The sequence below is a fragment of the Petromyzon marinus genome, chromosome 35 (genome assembly GCF_048934315.1).
Source record: "Petromyzon marinus isolate PM22_M1 ecotype Great Lakes invasive population chromosome 35, UKy_Petmar_22M1.pri1.0, whole genome shotgun sequence".
NCBI classification, from domain to species: Eukaryota; Metazoa; Chordata; class Hyperoartia; order Petromyzontiformes; family Petromyzontidae; genus Petromyzon; species Petromyzon marinus.
In genome coordinates, this window is record NC_133701.1 from 11763792 (window position 1) to 11783290 (window position 19499).

The 19499-nt window shown below is 44.6% G+C and overlaps 1 protein-coding gene across 1 annotated transcript in view; it reads left to right on the plus strand.

Annotated features, from left to right (window-relative positions):
• The first annotated feature begins 8413 nt into the window (after positions 1–8413).
• Positions 8414–19499, plus strand: part of RNF11 (ring finger protein 11) — a 47567-nt gene continuing 36481 nt past the window's right edge. The window contains exon 1 of the mRNA XM_032966268.2: positions 8414–8693. Coding sequence (XP_032822159.1) covers positions 8565–8693 — 129 coding nt within the window. The 5' untranslated portion in view covers positions 8414–8564. The remainder of the gene's footprint in view (positions 8694–19499) is intronic.

Consider the following 19499-nt stretch of genomic DNA (forward strand, 5'->3'; position numbering starts at 1 on the left):
CAATGTGTAACAACTTAATTTGCATTTTAAGTGACATTGGTAAACAGAAATGAGAGATCAAGATGTGGAGAACGGGGGGGGGGGGGGGGGGGATGTGAAGAATGGAGTTTGGAAATTCTTCTGACTGCTTTTAAATGCCGACTCAAACCATGGTTAGCACACTGGCGAGACAGTTCAAAGCTAGAACAATGGCCAGGGTTCTTAATTACCCCCTGTCTGTGTCCACCCACCAGTATACATGGCTACGCAAGAGACGATCGACAGGCTGTGTATGGTGGGGTACAGTGTGGGTACACCCACCTCTTCCACATTTTCTGGCCACTGTGGAAGAGTTGGCCAAATAACCTCAAGAGCTCCCTGTACTCGAGGCCTCTCCACCAGTAGTGCCTCGAGCGAGAAATTGCAGGGCTGCACCTTGAACTCTTGCCCCATTCAAACCAGCAGTAGGACCAGCGCATGTCTCCGCTTGTGACTGCTGTAAAGCACAGGGCCAAATTTTGGGGCAGGGGAAAAGAGTGGGCAAATGGGGGTGGGGCATTTGTCCAGTGGCCAAAACTCCAGTGGGGCCCATGAAAAACAAAGAACATTGACTTCTTTATTAAGCAATGCAAGACTCTATCGCGTTCTTTGGAGTGCATCCCATTGGCAAAGAAACCTTAACCTGGCACCGCTTAAGCCATTGGTGAGAAGTACACGTTCTCATGGTGGGAGCCGGTCCATTCATGTCAATGTTTATTGACTTTCAACAAAGTTATAATTTTGTCCACGATCTGATTGAGAGGAGGCAAGTGCTTTAGGCACAGCGCCACCTGGCCGGAAGTGGCCTGGACTTTTAAATTAGGCGTCGTGACAGCGATTGTCACGTTGCCAGTGCTGGGCTGCTCTGTTCATTCGTCTCGCGTGTAGCAACTTTGCTTTGTGAGTCTATTCGCCTTGTGTGTTTTTCTTCTTCAGAAAACTTGGGACGCGGTCTCTTGACTTGTTTTCAAATTAGCTGTTTGCCAGAGAGGTTTGTGACTTTTTGTCGTGTGACTCACGCATGCAAGAGATCGTTCATTCAAGCGTATAAAGTTGCGCATTCCAAAGCTCCTTTTTTTTAAACTCCTGCATCCCCACCGCGCACATCCTCACCGCATGCTGCCAAACACGTGTGACGTGTAATTGCCTTTATTCCTGACCGAAAGTTTCGTTGTTTTGCAGCCTTGAAGTCAGGTGCAGCTTAGTGCAACCAAAACACTGCTGCTGGATGAAAGCCTCCCCAAGGCGACACATTTCCCATTTAACTTCTCGTATTAAAAAAAACACACGCAACCCAGCACATTGTCTAGTACACTCTTACAATGGAAAACAATGAAAGCAGGAGCACATTTTGCAAATGCTATTTTTTTTTCATTCAAATGAAAACACTTAGCAAGTAGCTAATAAAGCAGCAAATTATAGGGTGGTTGTGTGGCCAGCATCACCCATGTTCTTGCATTTGTCTCCATAAAACCTCGCCACCAAAATACAAAGATCTTCCGTATAGCCTCAGACTACTAGGCCAAGTGCTGTTAGCGGGCACCTATGAAGGCTGGAACGGAACACGAGGGGGTGGGTGGCCAGCACCACGCTTGGCCGCCTTTTTCTCCCGAGCAGCAAATTATTTTACACATCGCACTAGTTACTCAATTGAGGCTGAGTAGACATAGGGGAGGCCCAAGACCGGTCACTGGTGTTGGCTGTGAGCGGGAATTGAACTCGGGTAGTCGGGTTCGTAGTGCAGTGTGCTTAACGCTGCACCACCGCTCCCCACAACCTCACCACCACCATAGCAGGGATCAACCAATCAACGCTGTGTCGACCGAAAGGGTGGATAACTGAAAATAATCACGAGCATCTTTGTGGAAAATATAAATAAAATATGCAGACAATACCTCTCCTTCACAAAACCATCTCTCTATGTAAGCAACTATATCACACAACCCATCAGCCGCACGGCTTTCTTGAAGGGCATATTTTCAGCAGCATTGTTTCAAAACAAGGAAACTATTGACCGGACTCAACAGTGTCTCATCATTGGTCAGGCTTGCTTGTGTAGTGACTATGAAATGAGTCACTGTAGCGCGTTCCGCTGGGAGATTGGTAGACAATGGAATTAGGGATAGCAGCCCGTTCTACCAGTTGGACCGGTGGGCAAGGCAGGGAGCCCTCTGGGGGATCCAGAAGGGTGCGGGGGGGGGGGCGGAGCCTGGCCACGCTGGGGAGGTTAAAGGCGAGCTCCAACTCACAATCGGGGCTGCTGCGATCTGTAATGGAACTCTTCGTCGTCGTGATCTTCGCCCTCTTCAAGCTGTGGGTCTGGCAGTATGTTGGCTGTCCCGACCCCGGACAGCCAAGTCATCCCCTAAGGCTGTGAAGGCCGGAATAAGAGAGAGTATCTCCTACTAGTGTCTGTTAATTAGCACACTACACTTGAATGAATGCTGATGAAATGCACAACTTACAATCAAGGACACCTCAACTTATGTATGAGGTTCCAGTGAGATGCAAAATTATATCATACGTAACTCAATGATAAGCAAGTGAAGAATTACGAACTAGGCGACCTACGTTTAAATTCCGCACCTTCCATTAACACATTTGGCTACGTACTGAGCGAAAGAAGTTCAACATACATACGTTCTGGAAAATATAAATAACAGGCAAAACATGTCTCCACATATCTGTCTCTACGTATATATAAAAAGATTTCTTACAAAGCCCACCACTTGCAAGGCTTTCTGGGAGTGCATCATCTTTGTCTCCATAGAGGTGACTTTTACCTCACCACCACCATGACAGGCATCCATGCAATGCCAATTTCCACTGGTGTGTGGGAGTAGAGGTTTAACTCAGATTATGAGGATTAAAGCACAGTGTGTTGAACATAATTGATATTTACATCAATTTGTCAATCCACCATTAAACGAAGGCCTCATACCGTTTCGGTCATGTGAGGTTGGTTTACTATACTTTAACCACACTAGTCAGTGTGGATTGGCAAAGAGAGTGGAAGGGCGTCGGAGACTGATTCAGATGTCATTCCGCCCACTGAAGTTAGCCATGGCCAGGATTAAAACTCAGGATTCTGCCAGTTTAATAGCGCATTGCTCTTACCACTGTGTCACTGCTCCCCCTCTATGTAAGCGCTTCATGCGATGGACCCAGCTGCACACGGCACTTGCCACTCATTGTTGCAAACGGTCGTGAGTCATCATCACTGGACATTTCGGGCTGCCAATTGAGTAATGTGACCTTGCAGTAAATCCAGATGCTCATTAACTGTTACCAGAATATTTCGTCACTGAGCATTGCTTGGTTATTGAGAAAAACAAGCCTGCACAACAAGCTAACAAGACTGACAAAACAAGAAAAATGTGTTTATGCTGAGTCAAAAGATCATTGGAAAAACTTTACACCTCTGTTTAATATTTTTTGCATGGATATCACAGGAAAAAATCAACTCCCTCCACGTTTGGCTGTCCTTTGCAGGTAAAATTCACACAACAGTAAAAGATTATGGTATTCTTATGTATAGTGGTCAGCAACAAAAATAAGAAGCGCCATTTTTTTTAATCGGTAAAAAAAGCACAATATTTCAAGAGGTTGTGTGTAAAAACGAGACCGTGATCCTTAATAAATAGCGCCACGAAGCAGTCCTTAAAAAGCCGCATATGGCTCTGGAGCCACAGGTTGCCAACCCCTGCCCATGGTAAACTGGACTCCCATGATCAGGGATCGGCAACCAATATATGAAGAAGAGACATTTTTTCCGAATTCCTTTTTAAAAAATCGATTTCAACACCCGCAGGTTGCATGTGTTTCCCAATAAAGTAATATCCAACTTTGGATGATATTGGACTATAACACCAGCACACAATGGCCTACTTTTCTTCAATTCATGTCACGCGATCTATACCACCCACTCCTGCAATATTAACCAGGGCAGCCTGCAGGAATCGAAACCGCAAACCTCTATAACAAATGGCGAACGCACCGCTGGACCAAGTCACCGGTATAACTCTTCTGTTGCTCTTCATTCAATACATTGTGCTGTGGGTTTTCAGGATCAAACAAACCCAAGCATGTATTTCAACAACTTAGTGGGGTTTTTTTTTTCCCCCCGTGTAACTTAACCAATTTTTTGCAGAAAGGTGTCTCATAAATCAATTTCATTGGTTGGAAGCCCTGACGTTATGGGCAGGAGCCTTGGAATGAGTCTGGTTTTATCCCGTCTCGTCAGCAACATGCATTCTCATAAAATCAATAGGCAATGCCCTCCCATGATCTGGTGGGTGCAGAGCAACCACTTTGGGTGTGAATGTCAATGCACTGGGAGCAGCGTACGTTTGTCTTGTTTATTGAACAAATGCTATTGGGAAAAATGTGGAAGACGGTTCAAAGATCAATGGAATGAACTTACTTTCCCTCCTACTTTAATTGTTACTGTACTTGGTATATGCTTCTGACCGTTTTCTTGAAATACATTGCTGAATCGGCAGAAAAAATACTCACTTGTACAATTGATGTAGCAAGCAGTCCGAGTTTCCTTGTGAGCAGCATTCAGCATGGCCACGAGCGAACAGCTGTTACTTCAGAGGGAAAAGAGCGCTGGGTCATTTCACTGCTCTGGGTGATTTTGAGGCTGCAAAATGGCAATTGTGAGCAGTCGTCTGGATTACAAACCCTCCATAGAGGCTTGTATTCCATCATTTGTTGGAGACCACATGTAATATTTAGGTCAGGGTCAATATTGTCTAATTTAAGTTAGAATATATATATTTCAAATGTTAGTGTCCTATTATTTAATTCGAAATGTGCTTTTGAAGTTGATATTCAGGAAAATATGGCTATATATGAAATATGACGATAAGAGATATTAAAGGTTCTTCAAAACTGGTGCTTTTTATGTGTTCAACTCTCCACCACATTCTCTGTTGTGAGGTTGTTTCTTGAATTGCAAACATTTAAAATTCTCAAATTAAGTTTAAAGCCAATGTTAATATGACGTTCTTTAGTATCACGCGAATCTGAAACCCAGATTTTAAATCAGGATGTCCGTCGTGTTGGCTCAGTACCCTGACTTCTGAGCCACCCGACTGTTTCAACTAAGATGTTACAAAAATGATGAATGTGGAAGAAAATCGTATGACCTGGCAAACACCCCACCATGCTTACAAGGCCATAACTCAAAGCTCTGCACATATTCGATCCGCAAACTCAATGCAGTGAGTAGATCAAATCCATATTTGAACTGAACCCATTATGCAGATTGATCTGACACAAAATCAATCATGAATCAGCATTTGGTCACGATAGCCTACGGATAAAAGCACCATTTCAGCTGGTAATGTGCCGCACAGTATTCGCTCACTCGCGAACAGAGTGAATGACTCAAGGTGCACGAGCAACTACAAACAAACAGGAAGGCTGCAGCCATGCGGTCTTCTTTCGTATGCCTGATGTAGATGCAGAGCAACAACTACGATATCACATTCAGGTGATCAAGCAAGGCAATCGCGTCAGTAGCAGCTTAGTATCGCTGTGATGTCTCCATCATATTTGTGGATCGGGCGTTGATTGCATCGTTATGTGGTGAGCACCAACAATTGTCAGAGCTCTACGGCCCCCTATATATTAAGGTGTTTGCAGCCATGTCACGAGTGTTTACATTTGGGAGGAAACTGGAACACGCGTAGTAAAAACCGCGCGCGCGTGCGTGCATGCAAGGGGGCAACACTCTATCCCAGGGGTCCCCAACCCCCGGGCCGCACAGCAGCAGGAGGTGAGAGCGGTGAGTCCGCGTCTCTTTCCCGCACTGCGCACTTGTCTCAGTCACAGTTTTGTTAAGCCCACAAGCTTCGTTTTATTTGTTTTTGTTGTGGTTGCACCCGATTCAAGAGCCGAATGGCTCACAGGGCTATACCAAAATAAACTGAAAAATAAAGCTAACCCTCGCCAAAATAAAAAAAAACACAAACGTCGCTGGAGATCCCCGTCCGTGAAAAATAAAAAAAATTGTCTGCCAAAAAGGTTGGGGACCGCTACTCGTCTGTCCCATACAGATGGATGGAAGAGACGGGCGTTGGCAATGTGCTGTACCACCTCCTGGCCAGCCAGGGTTATGACATCTCGACGCACAGACAGCGAGTCTCGCCTGCAGTGCTGGGTGACAATGCCACGTGCATAGCAACCACCACACCTTGCCACCGATGTTTGGCCTTGTGCCCGTGACGCTGAACGCGTCTGGGCGAAGCATTCCGGTGAGGATTGAGGAGGACGACTCGGCACGGCCACACGCACCCCGCGGATATCGGCGATCCGCTTCCCGTGTTGTTGTTTTTTTAAAATCTCGGATCCGGGCTCCGCTGGGGGTTGGTGGATCACGCGGAGATTCGTGGAAGCTCCGTCACTTGGCCGCGGGCGCCGAGGTCGCCATATACCCCCCCAGCTTACCACAGGGTATGACAGCGGTACGTACAGCGTGGTCCAGATATCTTGTGACCCTCCCCCCATTTAATTCTCTAAGACATATATTTTTTTAACGTAAGGTTTATTTACAACAGACATGCACATCCAAAGGAGGGTGTAAGGGGGGGGGGAAACGTGTTAGGGATCAATTAATCGGGGGTCACAAGACATCTGGGCCAACTTGACCCCCATCGCACGTGCCACGCGTGTCCTCCGCCTTCCTCATCCCACACCATCGACGGAGTCGGTGAAACACCTTTTAACGACACCGTATATCAAGGACCACAGAACTTGGGCAAATTGTTGGCGGCCCTTTAGGGGCCGTCCATAAATGACGTCATGCACCTAGGGGGGGGGTCAGATATTTGTGACGATGTGTGACGTCACATCAAAATGCACAACTTTAAATAAATATAGACAACACGTTCTACTTAATTTAATACAAAATTTAATCAATGTTTTCTCCTACAACATCAGAGTGCAGCGGCGCATTAAATACGCGCTACAATGAACAATAGTTTAAAGCGATTTGAACCATGTTTTATATATTTTTTGGGGGGGAGGCAGAGCATTGTGACGTCATATTTGAGGGGGGGGGGGGTTCTGACTTTCTGTGACGCCGTGTGACGATGGGGGCGGGGAGTGGGGGGGTCAAAAATCTCGTGACGTCATTTATGGACGGCCCCTTAGAGACTCGCCCCCAGCGTTTCCGAGAAGCAATGCGCACTGGGGTCGCGGCTGTCTGTAAATGAAACGTGTTGACTTCGTGCGGTGTACTGTCAAACACAACCCTGTGTTTGCTGTAGTTCACTCATTTGTTTATGTGACGATGTAACCCAAAAACCTTTATTAGTAACGATTACAGGTTTTAATTATAAAACACTAGCTGTACTACCCGGCTTATGCCCGGGACTTGGATTCACCACGCCCCTCTGCCTTTGTCTCCCCAGTGGCGATGTTCACCACAGCAGAGCAGTGGCTCGTTTGATGCTGAGTCGACCTAGGGGAGGCCCAGGACCGGTAAAAAAAGTAATCGTCACCGGTGGTGGCCGTGAGCGGGAATCGAACTCGGGTCAGCGGGGTGGTAGCGCAGCGCGCTAACCACTACACTACACTGCGTTACGCTTCCCCTCCAACACTAAGATGTACTTTTATAATTGTTGCACGGTGTACAGTCTGGAAAGTACCCACATGGCAAATTTCAAGTTTGCTGCATGTCGGGAAGTACGCTAAACATTTTGAACAGACACACGTATTCACAACTTTGCTTATTTTATATATATGGAGATAAAATAAATAATTAGATTGTTGATTATATACTGTATGTTGAATGATTATATAATTATATTATATTTCGATTTAAAGCTTTCGTGACTGCAATGATTCATCTTATTTGGTTCTTTCGGTAAAGTCACGTAGAATGAGAATAAAATAATAAATTGATAAAATATTGTGTTATTTTATTTTATAAATTTATTATTTTATTCTCATTCTACGTGACTTTACCGAAAGAACCAAATAAGAATTATATTATACATTGTTTTATTATAATTGTTTTATAATATATTCCTACAATGCAATATGTAATTAGTATTTAATTGCATATCATAATATTTAGTAATATCAGTATTATATTTCTAAAATTAAATATACTTTAGAATAGTTTTATTATATAGCAATTATATATAATACACAATTATTTAATCATATATAAAATATATAATTGTTATGTTATCATATAATACTTATAAAATAATACCATGCAACATGTGTATTATTATTTATTTACATACTATAATAAAAGTATGATATAATTATAATTCTATAAATATACTTAATAATAACAATAATTATTAATACATCCGGTTCCCCGTCTGTTGTTGTTGTTGCTGCTGCTTGGCTGGAACCGGTTCCGCCCGCTCAGTGTCGCCGGCGATCCGCCATGGAGTGACGCCTCCTCCTGCTCGCTCCTTCCACCACCACCACCACTCCGTCTCCTCCTCGCTCGTGAACCTGCCACATTCCTCCTCCTCAAGTCCTCAAGTCCTCTCAGCTCCGTCGGGAAGCCTTAATGGATGGGAAACTGCCTGAAATCCAGCTCGCTCGACGATGTCTCGCTGCTGCACGACTCGGACGCCGCTAGCACGGGCGGCGGGGACCGGGAGCAGCTCCGCGACTACGCGGGGCCCCCGCCGCCTTACCAGGTAGGGGCATTCATCCGAGCGACGGTGATTTTTGCGGCCTACCTCGCACTCCACAGTATACGTGTGTGTGTGTATCTACACGGTGATCTATATATATCACTCGCGTTGATGAATTAGGGCGAGCAGGCACTTGGGACTCTTCAGTTACATCCACCGTGTGTTCAAACGCAGATCACAACACTCATCCACTCACCCACTACGATCACAACACCATCAACTTGCAGGTCACTCATCCACTCATCCACTACGATCACAACACCATCAACTTGCAGGTCACAACAACAACAACAGACACACACCTGTCCGCTTTACAACATCATAAACATCATAAACATGTGTCTGTGAGGTTGTACGCACGGAATGTCTTTGTTTTGCTGCGCATTATCGACAAAAAATTTTATTTTGGATAAGGCTTCTGACCCGTATAGGAACTTTGTTTAAAAAGTCGTATGCGCATGTTTAGCATGTTGGTTTATGTGATTTAGATTTCACGTATGTCTGCTATACGTGTGTTTGTGCGGTATTTAGCAAGTTAATGAGTACTGTAGGTTTTAAGTGTGTGTAATGTGTTGTGTGTTTATGTCAAGATTGATGTGTGTCAAGATTGAGATAACTAAGTGACATTTTCACAATATACGGATTAGTACGTATAGTATTCTGTTTAAGAATTTAAGAAGCATTATTACTTGTTATACTATTATTGGTATTACACGTTTAGCCGTTTTGTGCCAGGTTTATAAAAGATTACAGGGAAAATGATATTACAAAAAGGTATTATAAGCTATTAGGTACATAATAATTACATGATTTGCCTTACCTTGGGAAGCCAAGCAGATTCTCAAGGCCTTTTTGAGGAGGATTCTGTTACATTGGGATATTTAGCCAATTCCAATCAACGTGTATTGTCATGCACCGTGCAAGAGAAAACCTTTGTACCTGGAGAAATCCCCACCACGCACAAGAGGCCGCAACAACTCAAAGCTCCGTACAGATAGATTCAATCAACAGATTCAATCCAGTGAGTGGACCAAATCTGTCTGTGTACCGAACCCATTGGACCACTGCCATCTCATCTCGTAAGGGTGCCACGGTGGTGAGATGTTAACTACCTCGCCTGGTATGCAGGAGGTTGTGAGCTCTATCCCAACCCTGAATCCTGCGGTATCATTTGGAGTTTGCGTGTCTCTCCCCGTGGTCACGTGGATTTTTCTCCGGTTATTCCCTCCACGTTCAGAAACGCGTTTAGGGTATGTGGTTGCTCTCCATTTACACATGATAAGCCACTTCATTGGGCTATAATTTGTGGCCAGGTCGCTTTTGAATAAAAGCTTATATAGCTCGGTGGGCTTTGCCTGGTAAAATAAAAAAAATCGTTGATGGTTTAGTTTTGTGTGTACATAATGAGACGTCCATTTAACAAGAGCTGTTGTGTTTCTTGTTTTCTCTTTGAACACGAGAGGTATTTTTTTTTATATAGTATGTGTATTTATACTGTGCAGGAGTAAACGTGTAACTGAGTGTATCTTATGGACAAACTAGTCGGTATAACTGTAGTCGTATGCAGCTTCCGTGTACCTGGACACTGGAATTTACTATGCCAGGTACATTTTCGAATGTGGAACTTGTTCTGCCACATTCATGTTGACGCAGGTATTTTTTTTTATCAACTACCTGGTTCTCCAACATCAGTGACGAATTACGTTTAAACTGATTCGGTACCTGCATTGGTCAGCGTGCTGAAGTATGGTCAAACAACCCTTATGGCTGATATGGTATTGGGGGCCTTCATCCAGCAGCGGATCGAGAAACGGATATAACAAGACGTGTTTAATTATACATGCTTTATGGCACGAGTCAATTTATCTGCTCCCACGTACTGTATTCTGCCTGTCATTACTGTAGTTCAATTACTGCATATAAGTAGATACTTGTCTAGAAGTATACTTGTCTGTTGAAAATGTAACAATCTTATCCGATTTTAATATTTACATAACATAACAATTGCCTCTCAGAATGACGTTGATTGCATCTGTTTGAACAGCTTATGAAAACACTGATTGGCAGTTATGACTCTAAAACTGACATGCGTTTCTGGATTTAGCCTTGCTCAAGCTCACCAATAAAACTTTACAATGTGGAAGTTTTCAGAAGAGTTTAGCAGGGGGTGTATGTGTGATAATGACACTTGCAATCAAAACGTAGTCCTTATCGATGTTCTCCATTGCACAAAACTGTCGTTCATTGCTTCAACTAATGTCATTTTTTTTCCGGATAAGTCGCTCAGTTTCTACAATGGACTTAGGACAACTTGAAGGCATTTTTGTTGTTGCGCTTGTGACTGAGGAGTTGCGTTAGGATGGCTGGTTAGTGGGCGGGTGGTTCATGTTGACGATAGAACACGAGATTCTCAGAACGTTGCCTGTTAAAAGCCACTCTTGTCAAGCCATCGTTTGAATGAGCGATTGTCGGTGAAGGGCATGAATCTGCAGTGTTGACTCGTGTCATCAGAATTCTGATTGTCCATTTCTAGCACGAAGACCAATGGCTGCTTGAGGCTCTGTTACTGGGCAAGGAAACCGAGTGACTCACACGCAGTCTCTGCGCTTTGTGTCGTCGACGTACTTATTAACTTATTCATTCCTTCGTTAGCCACTTACATTGCTTTGTCAGAGCTGATGGCTCCAGGATTCATTCCCAGTTCAGTGCAGGCATTTCATCAGCCTGGCAAGCATGCAAGCAAAGCATCTGCACTCTATCGCTATACGAACTCTTACCATAATTTGATAATTGCGAGTAATTTTAAAAATTGGGTTATTACGCCGACGCACAATTGCCTACTCTGGCGAGAGACGTAACGACGTGTTTTGAGGGCCACTTTTTGACGCACTGACAATAAACGCCCCGTGGTGTTTATCAGACAGAGGGTGGGAACTGTGAACCTTCACGGTGCTTTACATTAATTCTCCTACGTGGGTACCAAGGGCTCCAGATCCCACATGGTTTCACTGGTCTGCTTGGCTGTTTGTAGTATCAGCCAAGAGGCCTTTTATCATCATGTGCCTATGTCTGCTGCTGTTGCTGATGTTAACAGAAGGTGAGCATTAGCCATGAGGTTATCCAGCCAAAGGACTGGATTTTGCTAAAGCAGAGAGAGTCCTCTGATGAATAAACAAAATGTCATCCAGATTAAACCCTCGAGCCAGGCGCAGCAGCAGTGGTAAGGGCAGCTGCCGGTTCATTCCATTAAGTGGTTTGATGCAAATTGCTCGTCAATTTCGGCGATGGTCATGTAATTTTAAGCGGTTGTCAAGGGGGGCTGTTTTTGGATGCCTTTGAATTATTAATTCTAAAGCAGACCCACATGCGGGTGACTTGATTCTGCATTAAAATAACCTGGAGAATGTGATCAATAGCTTTATCCCCTACATCTTTTTTTAGATTTCTCAGTTTTTATTTTATCCCGCTTGTACCATCAAAGTAAATGGAATGGAATAGACTAAACATACTTCAGTTTTAAACGTCAGAAGGTCGTCAGTGTCAGAGTGACCCAGGAAGATGATCCCACAGAACTACTTCCTGGGTCATTTAAAAAGCCCTCTCTTAACCAAGAATAGATGTCATTGTTTCATTTTCTCTGAAAAGTTGTTAACCACACGTTATCTTCATCAGCCAGCTGGTATACTGTATATACTAATCTTTAGCTTCCAGAGCAAGAGTAGGTCAAATTAAGTGAAAGTGAAGTTTATTTGTTGCTTTTTTTGTGCGTGTCTGTTTATCAGTAACCAGTTGCAGACCGTCGACCCCGTTACATGTGAGAGGCCTGTTTCTTGTATTGCAGTTATTTACTTCAATATATTTGTGAAACTAAGACATGTTAGCAGGTGGTCAAGACTCATGACAGAGTGGCAGCTAAAAGAGGAAAACACGACTGAGACGATATTCATTGCAGAGATGGAGTAGTGATATCAGCTCGTGTGTTGATGCTAGATGGATTGTAGCATCGCAAGACCATGAGAGTTGGTTTGTGGAGACTTTCCTCCAGCAGTGGATTGATCATGGCTAGGGATGAGGAATTATTTATTTCGTAAAATATGTTCTTATAGTCATTACATGTGTAGTGAGTCACTTCTGAGACACTATTTTAGGAGGCAATAACGTTTATTCTACACTATCTATCTTACACACGGGATAACTAATTACGGGTCAGAGCAGCCAACATGCTGTCTGACCCATGACGCCGGAGTCGTAGACGTAGCACCTCGGGTTCCATTCCACCTGTAGACAGCTCTGATTCAGCCTCGGGGCTTCCCTTTTATGCCCCTCAGCGTGGCCTGGCTCTGCCCTCGGCCACACCCACTTTTAGAACCTTCCAGGAGGTCCTGGGCCGACCTCCACGTGACACCTGCCTGGCTCCGCCCTTAACCCTGCAGAAGGTCCTGGGCAATGTTTCCCGTGTCCCCTCAGTCACATTTGTCCTATATCCTTCACCCCGGCTCATCACGTGCTTTGCCAGCCGGCTGGGGTGACGTGTCCCCACATGCCCCTCTCCACCAACAGCCAGTACCACGCCCCTTAGTGACCCACTACATGGCACGGGCGGAAACATTTTTTCAGATACGAATTTGAGGTTTAAGGTTCAAACCTTAATAAACCCTAATGAACCTAATAAATATTGATTTGAAGCTAATAAACCTCATGGTTTTATTTGCAATACTCCCAGATCAGTACTGTTCCTCCTCTGACGAGTCCATGTCATCGCCATCGAACATATAACTGCATTCGGCGAACGCCGCATAGTTGTTCTTGAGGTAGACCAACTTCTCCACCGAACTGGGCGCCAAGCTGTTCCTGAGCTTGCTGTGTATGAAGCCCATAGTTGAGAAGTTGCGCTCCGAAGCTGCAGAGGATGTCGCCATCTTGAACAGCTTGATGCCGATCTTCTGAAGATCGGGCCAGGCCACGCCGTCAAACTGCCAATTCTGAAAAGTTGTCTTACGTCCCTTGAGCAGCATAATGAATCTAAACCCGCCGGCATCCTTCTGTTGCTGCGCCGAAATGATGTACTCGGTGAGCTGCATAAAGAGCGCCTCTCGTAATCAACCGCCGTCTCATCATCGATCCGTGTCTCCAGTAAGATGTTCTCCAGCTCTTTTCGATTAGCCGGGCACAAGCCCTCTCCAATGAAGCAAGGATATAACAGATATGCCAGTCCATGGGCCTTTCTGTACATGAACTGAAAGCCACTTGCTGCCAACTTGATCAGGTAGTTGATCTCTTCAATGCTCGCATGACCGTCTTCGTGCAGCTTAGCAAACTCAGGAGGGAGGGCGTGAAAAATGCGGCAAGACTTCAGAGACTGGTACAGAATCGGATTGATATTTGACAATCAATGCCTCGATGGGCATGAGAATGGCAAGGGACTTCTGCAACAGAGAAACAAAATCGTCGCCCGTAATGATGGTCTTGATTCGTATGCGCTTGGATTTCTGAGCTGCCGTCCCCTTGATGAAGTCGCGAGCCGTGACAAGGGAATGCAGAATCCTCTCCGACGACAACAGTATCTTTGATCGTTCCCCAATGTGTAAAAGCCGGCCGGATCAACGCTCGAATGCCAGCGATCTTCTGTTCAGCCTGCAGCTGTGCCTTGAGAACGTGACTGTTGTGAAACAATTTGACTGTGTCCTTGCACCCCACGATGAACTCAAGCAGGTACTCGAACGGATAGTCGATCGGGTATGTGTGTTCTAATTGGCCGGCTTTGCTCGTCTTCGTGGCAGAGATTATGTCCTTGACAAGCAAATGCAGACCATGCGACGTACAGCCTTGGAAATAGGATGGGTGAGCCTTCGAGAGCTGTTCCCACGTATTCCTGATGTATGACCACGCATCAGATGTCAGGAAAACGTTTTTTTTGTCCAGGACGGTGTCAATCTTCTTCTTCATGTCGATGTATGCCCTGTCGGGCAATGGTCCGGCCAGCCTCTTCCTGTTTGGCAGCACTGCATCTGGGCGAAGGGCCTTCACAGCAATCACCAGGTTCCCTTCCTCGACCCGCTGGAACGACGTGCCCTAGACAAAGTAATGCATTGCTATGGCCTGCTCGAACTTCTCCTTCGTTCGCTTATCGAGCTTGGGTATTATGTGATGATCTTTGATCGATTCTTGCTTCATCGACGAAGCATTCGATGTAGATGGAGTTGAGCCACCGCTTGCCTTCGATGGCTTCGCCCACTTCTTGTTCGATGCCTACCACTCGGGATGATCATCTATCTTGGTGCCATTCATTGCCCTCCAAAAAGCGGCGCATGCATTCAGGTGACTCATCGCCTGCTCACTCTTCTTGTGATGGTTGAATCTGGTGTGGCAATGTTTGCAGACGGCACTCTTAAACTTGTGCGGTTCTGGATCATCGGTCGAGTAGTGCCGAAACTGGCCCATCGAGCGTCCTCTGGGCTTCCCTGCGTTCGGCTACGCCTCGTTGGCCACTCCATCCTTCTCCGAGTCGGCCGCTCCATTCTTCTCATCACAATTAAGACATCACTATCACATTCTTCGGAATCGAGTAAATCCTCATACAGGTCCTGATCCATGATCCTGCTCGCGGTGGAAATTGGGTTCGTTTGATGACGCTAGTAACTCAGGTAATGCCAAGATTTCTGATTTCCGGGTTCCGACCTTCCACAATCCGTTACTTCAGTCAGACTTCCTGCAAAAAACAAAATGGCATCTTTTTATAATAAACCTCAAAACCTCGCCCTAACTGGCCTTTCGGGATAGAGGTTTTCTATTTAAACCTTATCAAACCGAATTGTTTTAAACCTCGCATTGCCACCCATGCGACGTGGCATTACCTGCTGTGCTGGCGGGATAGCTGCTATTCCATGCTCTGTCTGTAGGACTCATGCCCGTCTGCCAGCAGCCAGCATCATGCACCCTAGCGACCCAGTGCGTGGTATTGCATGCTGTGCTTTATGCTACAACCCATATTTCCTTATTCTATTGTCCCCAGCGCTACGCGCCGTAGTGATCCATTCTATGTCACTACACATGTGCAATGTAAAGATGGATTATGGTATTCAGAATGTATGTAAATGGCATGTGAATGATACCTTTAGGCTATTGGTACAAACAAGACAGAGAAAATAAAAAATACATTTCTTAATCAAAGTATGATTCGGATAAAATTACTCATTGCGATGATGTTGGTGGGGCAGATTAATTTGTATTCAATATCCCAGATTTTCTTAAATAGCTGAGCAGACTCGAAGTCCAGTTCAAAGCGCTCTGATGTGGGAATTTCCGGGCCGCCCACCAATAACCTGGGGCACCACGGTGGCAAGGTCGTGGGTTCGATCCCGACCCTGATGCCTGTATATTTGGAGTTTTCATGTTTTCCCCATGGTCGCGTGGATTTTCTCCTGGTCCTCTGGTTTTTCCTTCGTGTGCTTAGAGTATTTGTCTGCTATAGATTTCCACATGATAAGCCACTCTCTTGAGCTATCATTTGTGGCCAGGTTGCTTCTGTAAAAGAGCTGTATAGCTCAATGGGCCTTACCTGGTAAAATAAGAAATAGTTGAATAGTTTAACTTTAGTCAAGAAATGATGATGATGATGAACTGCATGGTAGTGGCAGACTATCCATTCAGGTGCTCCCTAACAGCTATTACGGCTATAAGGGGGATCTTTGTCTTTGCTCAGTGAAAGTGCATTGTGGAGGAGAGTTCAAAATATAACTGGGTCATTTATCGTCATACAGGCCATACAGAGCAGCTGTTGGAAAATATTTTGGCGTAAGGATTGTGATGAACGTGTACACTGATTAAACACGAGCTTACAGGCGTAGCGTGCAGAGTTTGCTGTACCCCGTGCAATGAGCAGGAAGTCAGACTGCATTTTTTTGTTACAATAGTGAACACCTGCTGAGGAAATAGTGTGTGAGACAGTCAGTTTTGAAGCTGCCTGCTGTAACCTTGACTGATCAAGAATGGCTTTGTTTGTGCTGTCAGGAGACAGAAATTGGTGGATGCCGCCAACGTTTCCAGTCAAGCTGTCCAGTTTTATTTTGCAACTAAATGTTGCCCAGCAATTTATTATGCCGCGTATCTACGTTTAGTAGAATGACATGACATTTGTTAAGAATGCACGTGTGTAATAGATATTGTGTTGCTCCTTTCTCAATGTGTTTTGTTTTAAATTACAGTACATTACTGGCAGCCGATGACCAAATCACCCAGAATGCGTCTAGTCTCGTCAGATATCGAAAGCTAAGAAGGATTAATCCTGGATAGTGATTGGATGGGCGACCAGCATGCATAATGGGTGTTTAGGTTTCTGCGGAGCTACATGGTGGGCAGCAGAGTGCAGTGCTGCAAAACTGTTTGCTGTACTGAATTATACACCGATATCTGTGCTCTTTGCCTTCACTAGCTTGCACTGTCCTGCATAGGTGAAGTATGGTCAAAAATCTCACCACCTGCATGTGGTAGGGATGCCGTCATCCAGCAGTGGATCTTTATTTTGTCCTGCCTTTTAAACTAATGACAATGCATCTTAATAGTGCTATAGACATTTTGTCACACAGCAATGTTTGTTTCGTTTTGCAACTCACAACGGAGCCACGCATGCTTGTTGGGAATGAGCTAGAGTCACGTGTCTTTCCCAGTGCCCTTCTCAAGGTCCAATCTTACCAAAGTCTGGACGTCATCCTTTTAGCTGTGATGCTGCGTGGTTCATCTCATGCCCATTTGCTGAGCAAGCTCTCAGAACCCATCATCAGCAAATTAACTTAGAAAGGACATCGAAAATACGTTTCAGCTTTTCTTACGTGCAATCGTCACCGATCGTGAAAATTGCCACAGTTGTAAACCTGGTTTAATAAAGGGTGGTTACTTTTTAGCTTTCGGTCAACCCACTGCTGGATGCAGGCCTCCCCACTCCTCTTAGTCATCGTTGTTGTTTGACCATAGTTCACCACGCTGGACCAGCGCCGGTTGGTGAAGAGGGTCACAGAGCCATTTTTAGATTTCACGTGCCCCACTGATGTTAACCATCCCTGAGAGTCGAGCCGAGTTTGTCCGGTTCATATTGCAGCGTGTTAATCAGTACGCCGCCACTCCATTCAAGGGTGGTTACCTACCCAAAGATCTCCATGGTGCTGGTTAAGGGCTCTGACTTCACATTTATTCATCGATTGGCTGAAAATAAGTTACTGCGCCTAACAATTTATGTAATGACTTGTGCGGATGGATCATGGCTGATGGTGATATCATCGTGCCATTATTTGGCTGTTTTTGTTTTACCTGGTGTGAAGATGGCTTCTTTTGACATTTGTTCGTCAGAAAGATTGAGATAGTTAATCTATATATTCCTGAAAGAGTTATGATTGGACAGGTGCGTGGGGTATCCACTTTTTACGCAGTAACTTTGAGGTGAGGTTGGTGGATCATGCAAAGATTTAACCGAAAAACGTGGAAGACATCTGACTGGAGGGCATTGAGTTATTTTATTTAAAGGGGGTACAGCAAGTAGGTCCCTGAGCTGTGTGGGTGGAATTTTATAGTCCTCCAGAAGTGTCTTCTCTTGGCACTCTGGTTTCCTCCCAACACGTACATTTTAATAAAATTACCCTCTTTACTTTCAAAGGCACATGGAGAATTATTGTAATTTAATATATAGTTTTACTTTCAACTCAAAAGTCTTTGCAGTGACTCCCGCCTCAAAAGAGCAGTGAGCTTGCATTCATCTCTGCAAGCAGCTTTGAGCCAGTGGTCGGATGAATTCCCACATTCCCTTGCCGAGGGCCAGCTTACGAGACGACCATTGTTTACTTCTTGCCTAGTTGTACTCGTTCCATTGGACCCTGGAGGAGTGAATGAGTGAAGCAAACTTGGTTTAAAAATTCGTACATTAACCACGACGTCATAGTTCACGTAATATTTTAGGTTTGGATGGTTTTAACTTTCAACACACGATGTGGCAGCTCAAAAACACCGTTTACTTATGAAATGCGTGAAACAGCTTTATCTGCCAATCTCATGAAGGCGCTGACAGCAGTACATTTGCTGAGGCTTGTATAAGAAATAGGAAGGCATGTTTGTTCGTATCATTGGCTTGCAACTCAGTTCCAGGAAGCCAGGATATCGCTTTTCTGGTCCCCGTTCCGTGTATCCATCGTGAATTTGACGTCGTTTTCGTGCGTTTTAATAACGCATCTCGTCTGTCCGTCTCGTGCAGTTGAACACAGAGGTGTCCGAGGCAATGTTGAGAACGTTTGCTGGAATACTTCCCTAGCTCACCTTTCCAGATTGCGTAAAATTATTTTATTATATTCAGAGGCCAACAATACTTTACGACCTTCATCATCAACAGAAATTTTATTTAAAAAATGTTTTTGCAGTTTATAAAATGCATTCTTTCTCCTAAATGTTAAATAAAATGTTGAAGGTGTGTCTTATAATCCAGTAGTTGTGTTTGTGTGTGTGAACAGATTTGTTACAACCTTTTTGGCACGGGAAAGGATATGGTTGTAAAGTATGGTCAAGTAACCCCCATTACCCGTATGGCAAAGTGGATAGACAGTGACTGTTGATATTGAACTTTCCCAAAATAGATAGAGCCCTTATCTATGGGACCTTTTAGCCAGTATCAATAAAAACGGGTGTTAAGATGTTCAAACACCAAATAGACACATATTAGCAGGAATCAAGTTTGCATTCAAACACTTAAAGGCTGTCTATGATGTAGGCCAGTCAGTTTAAATACAATACTTATAAAAACATATTTGTTTGCATATTTACCACAAGTAT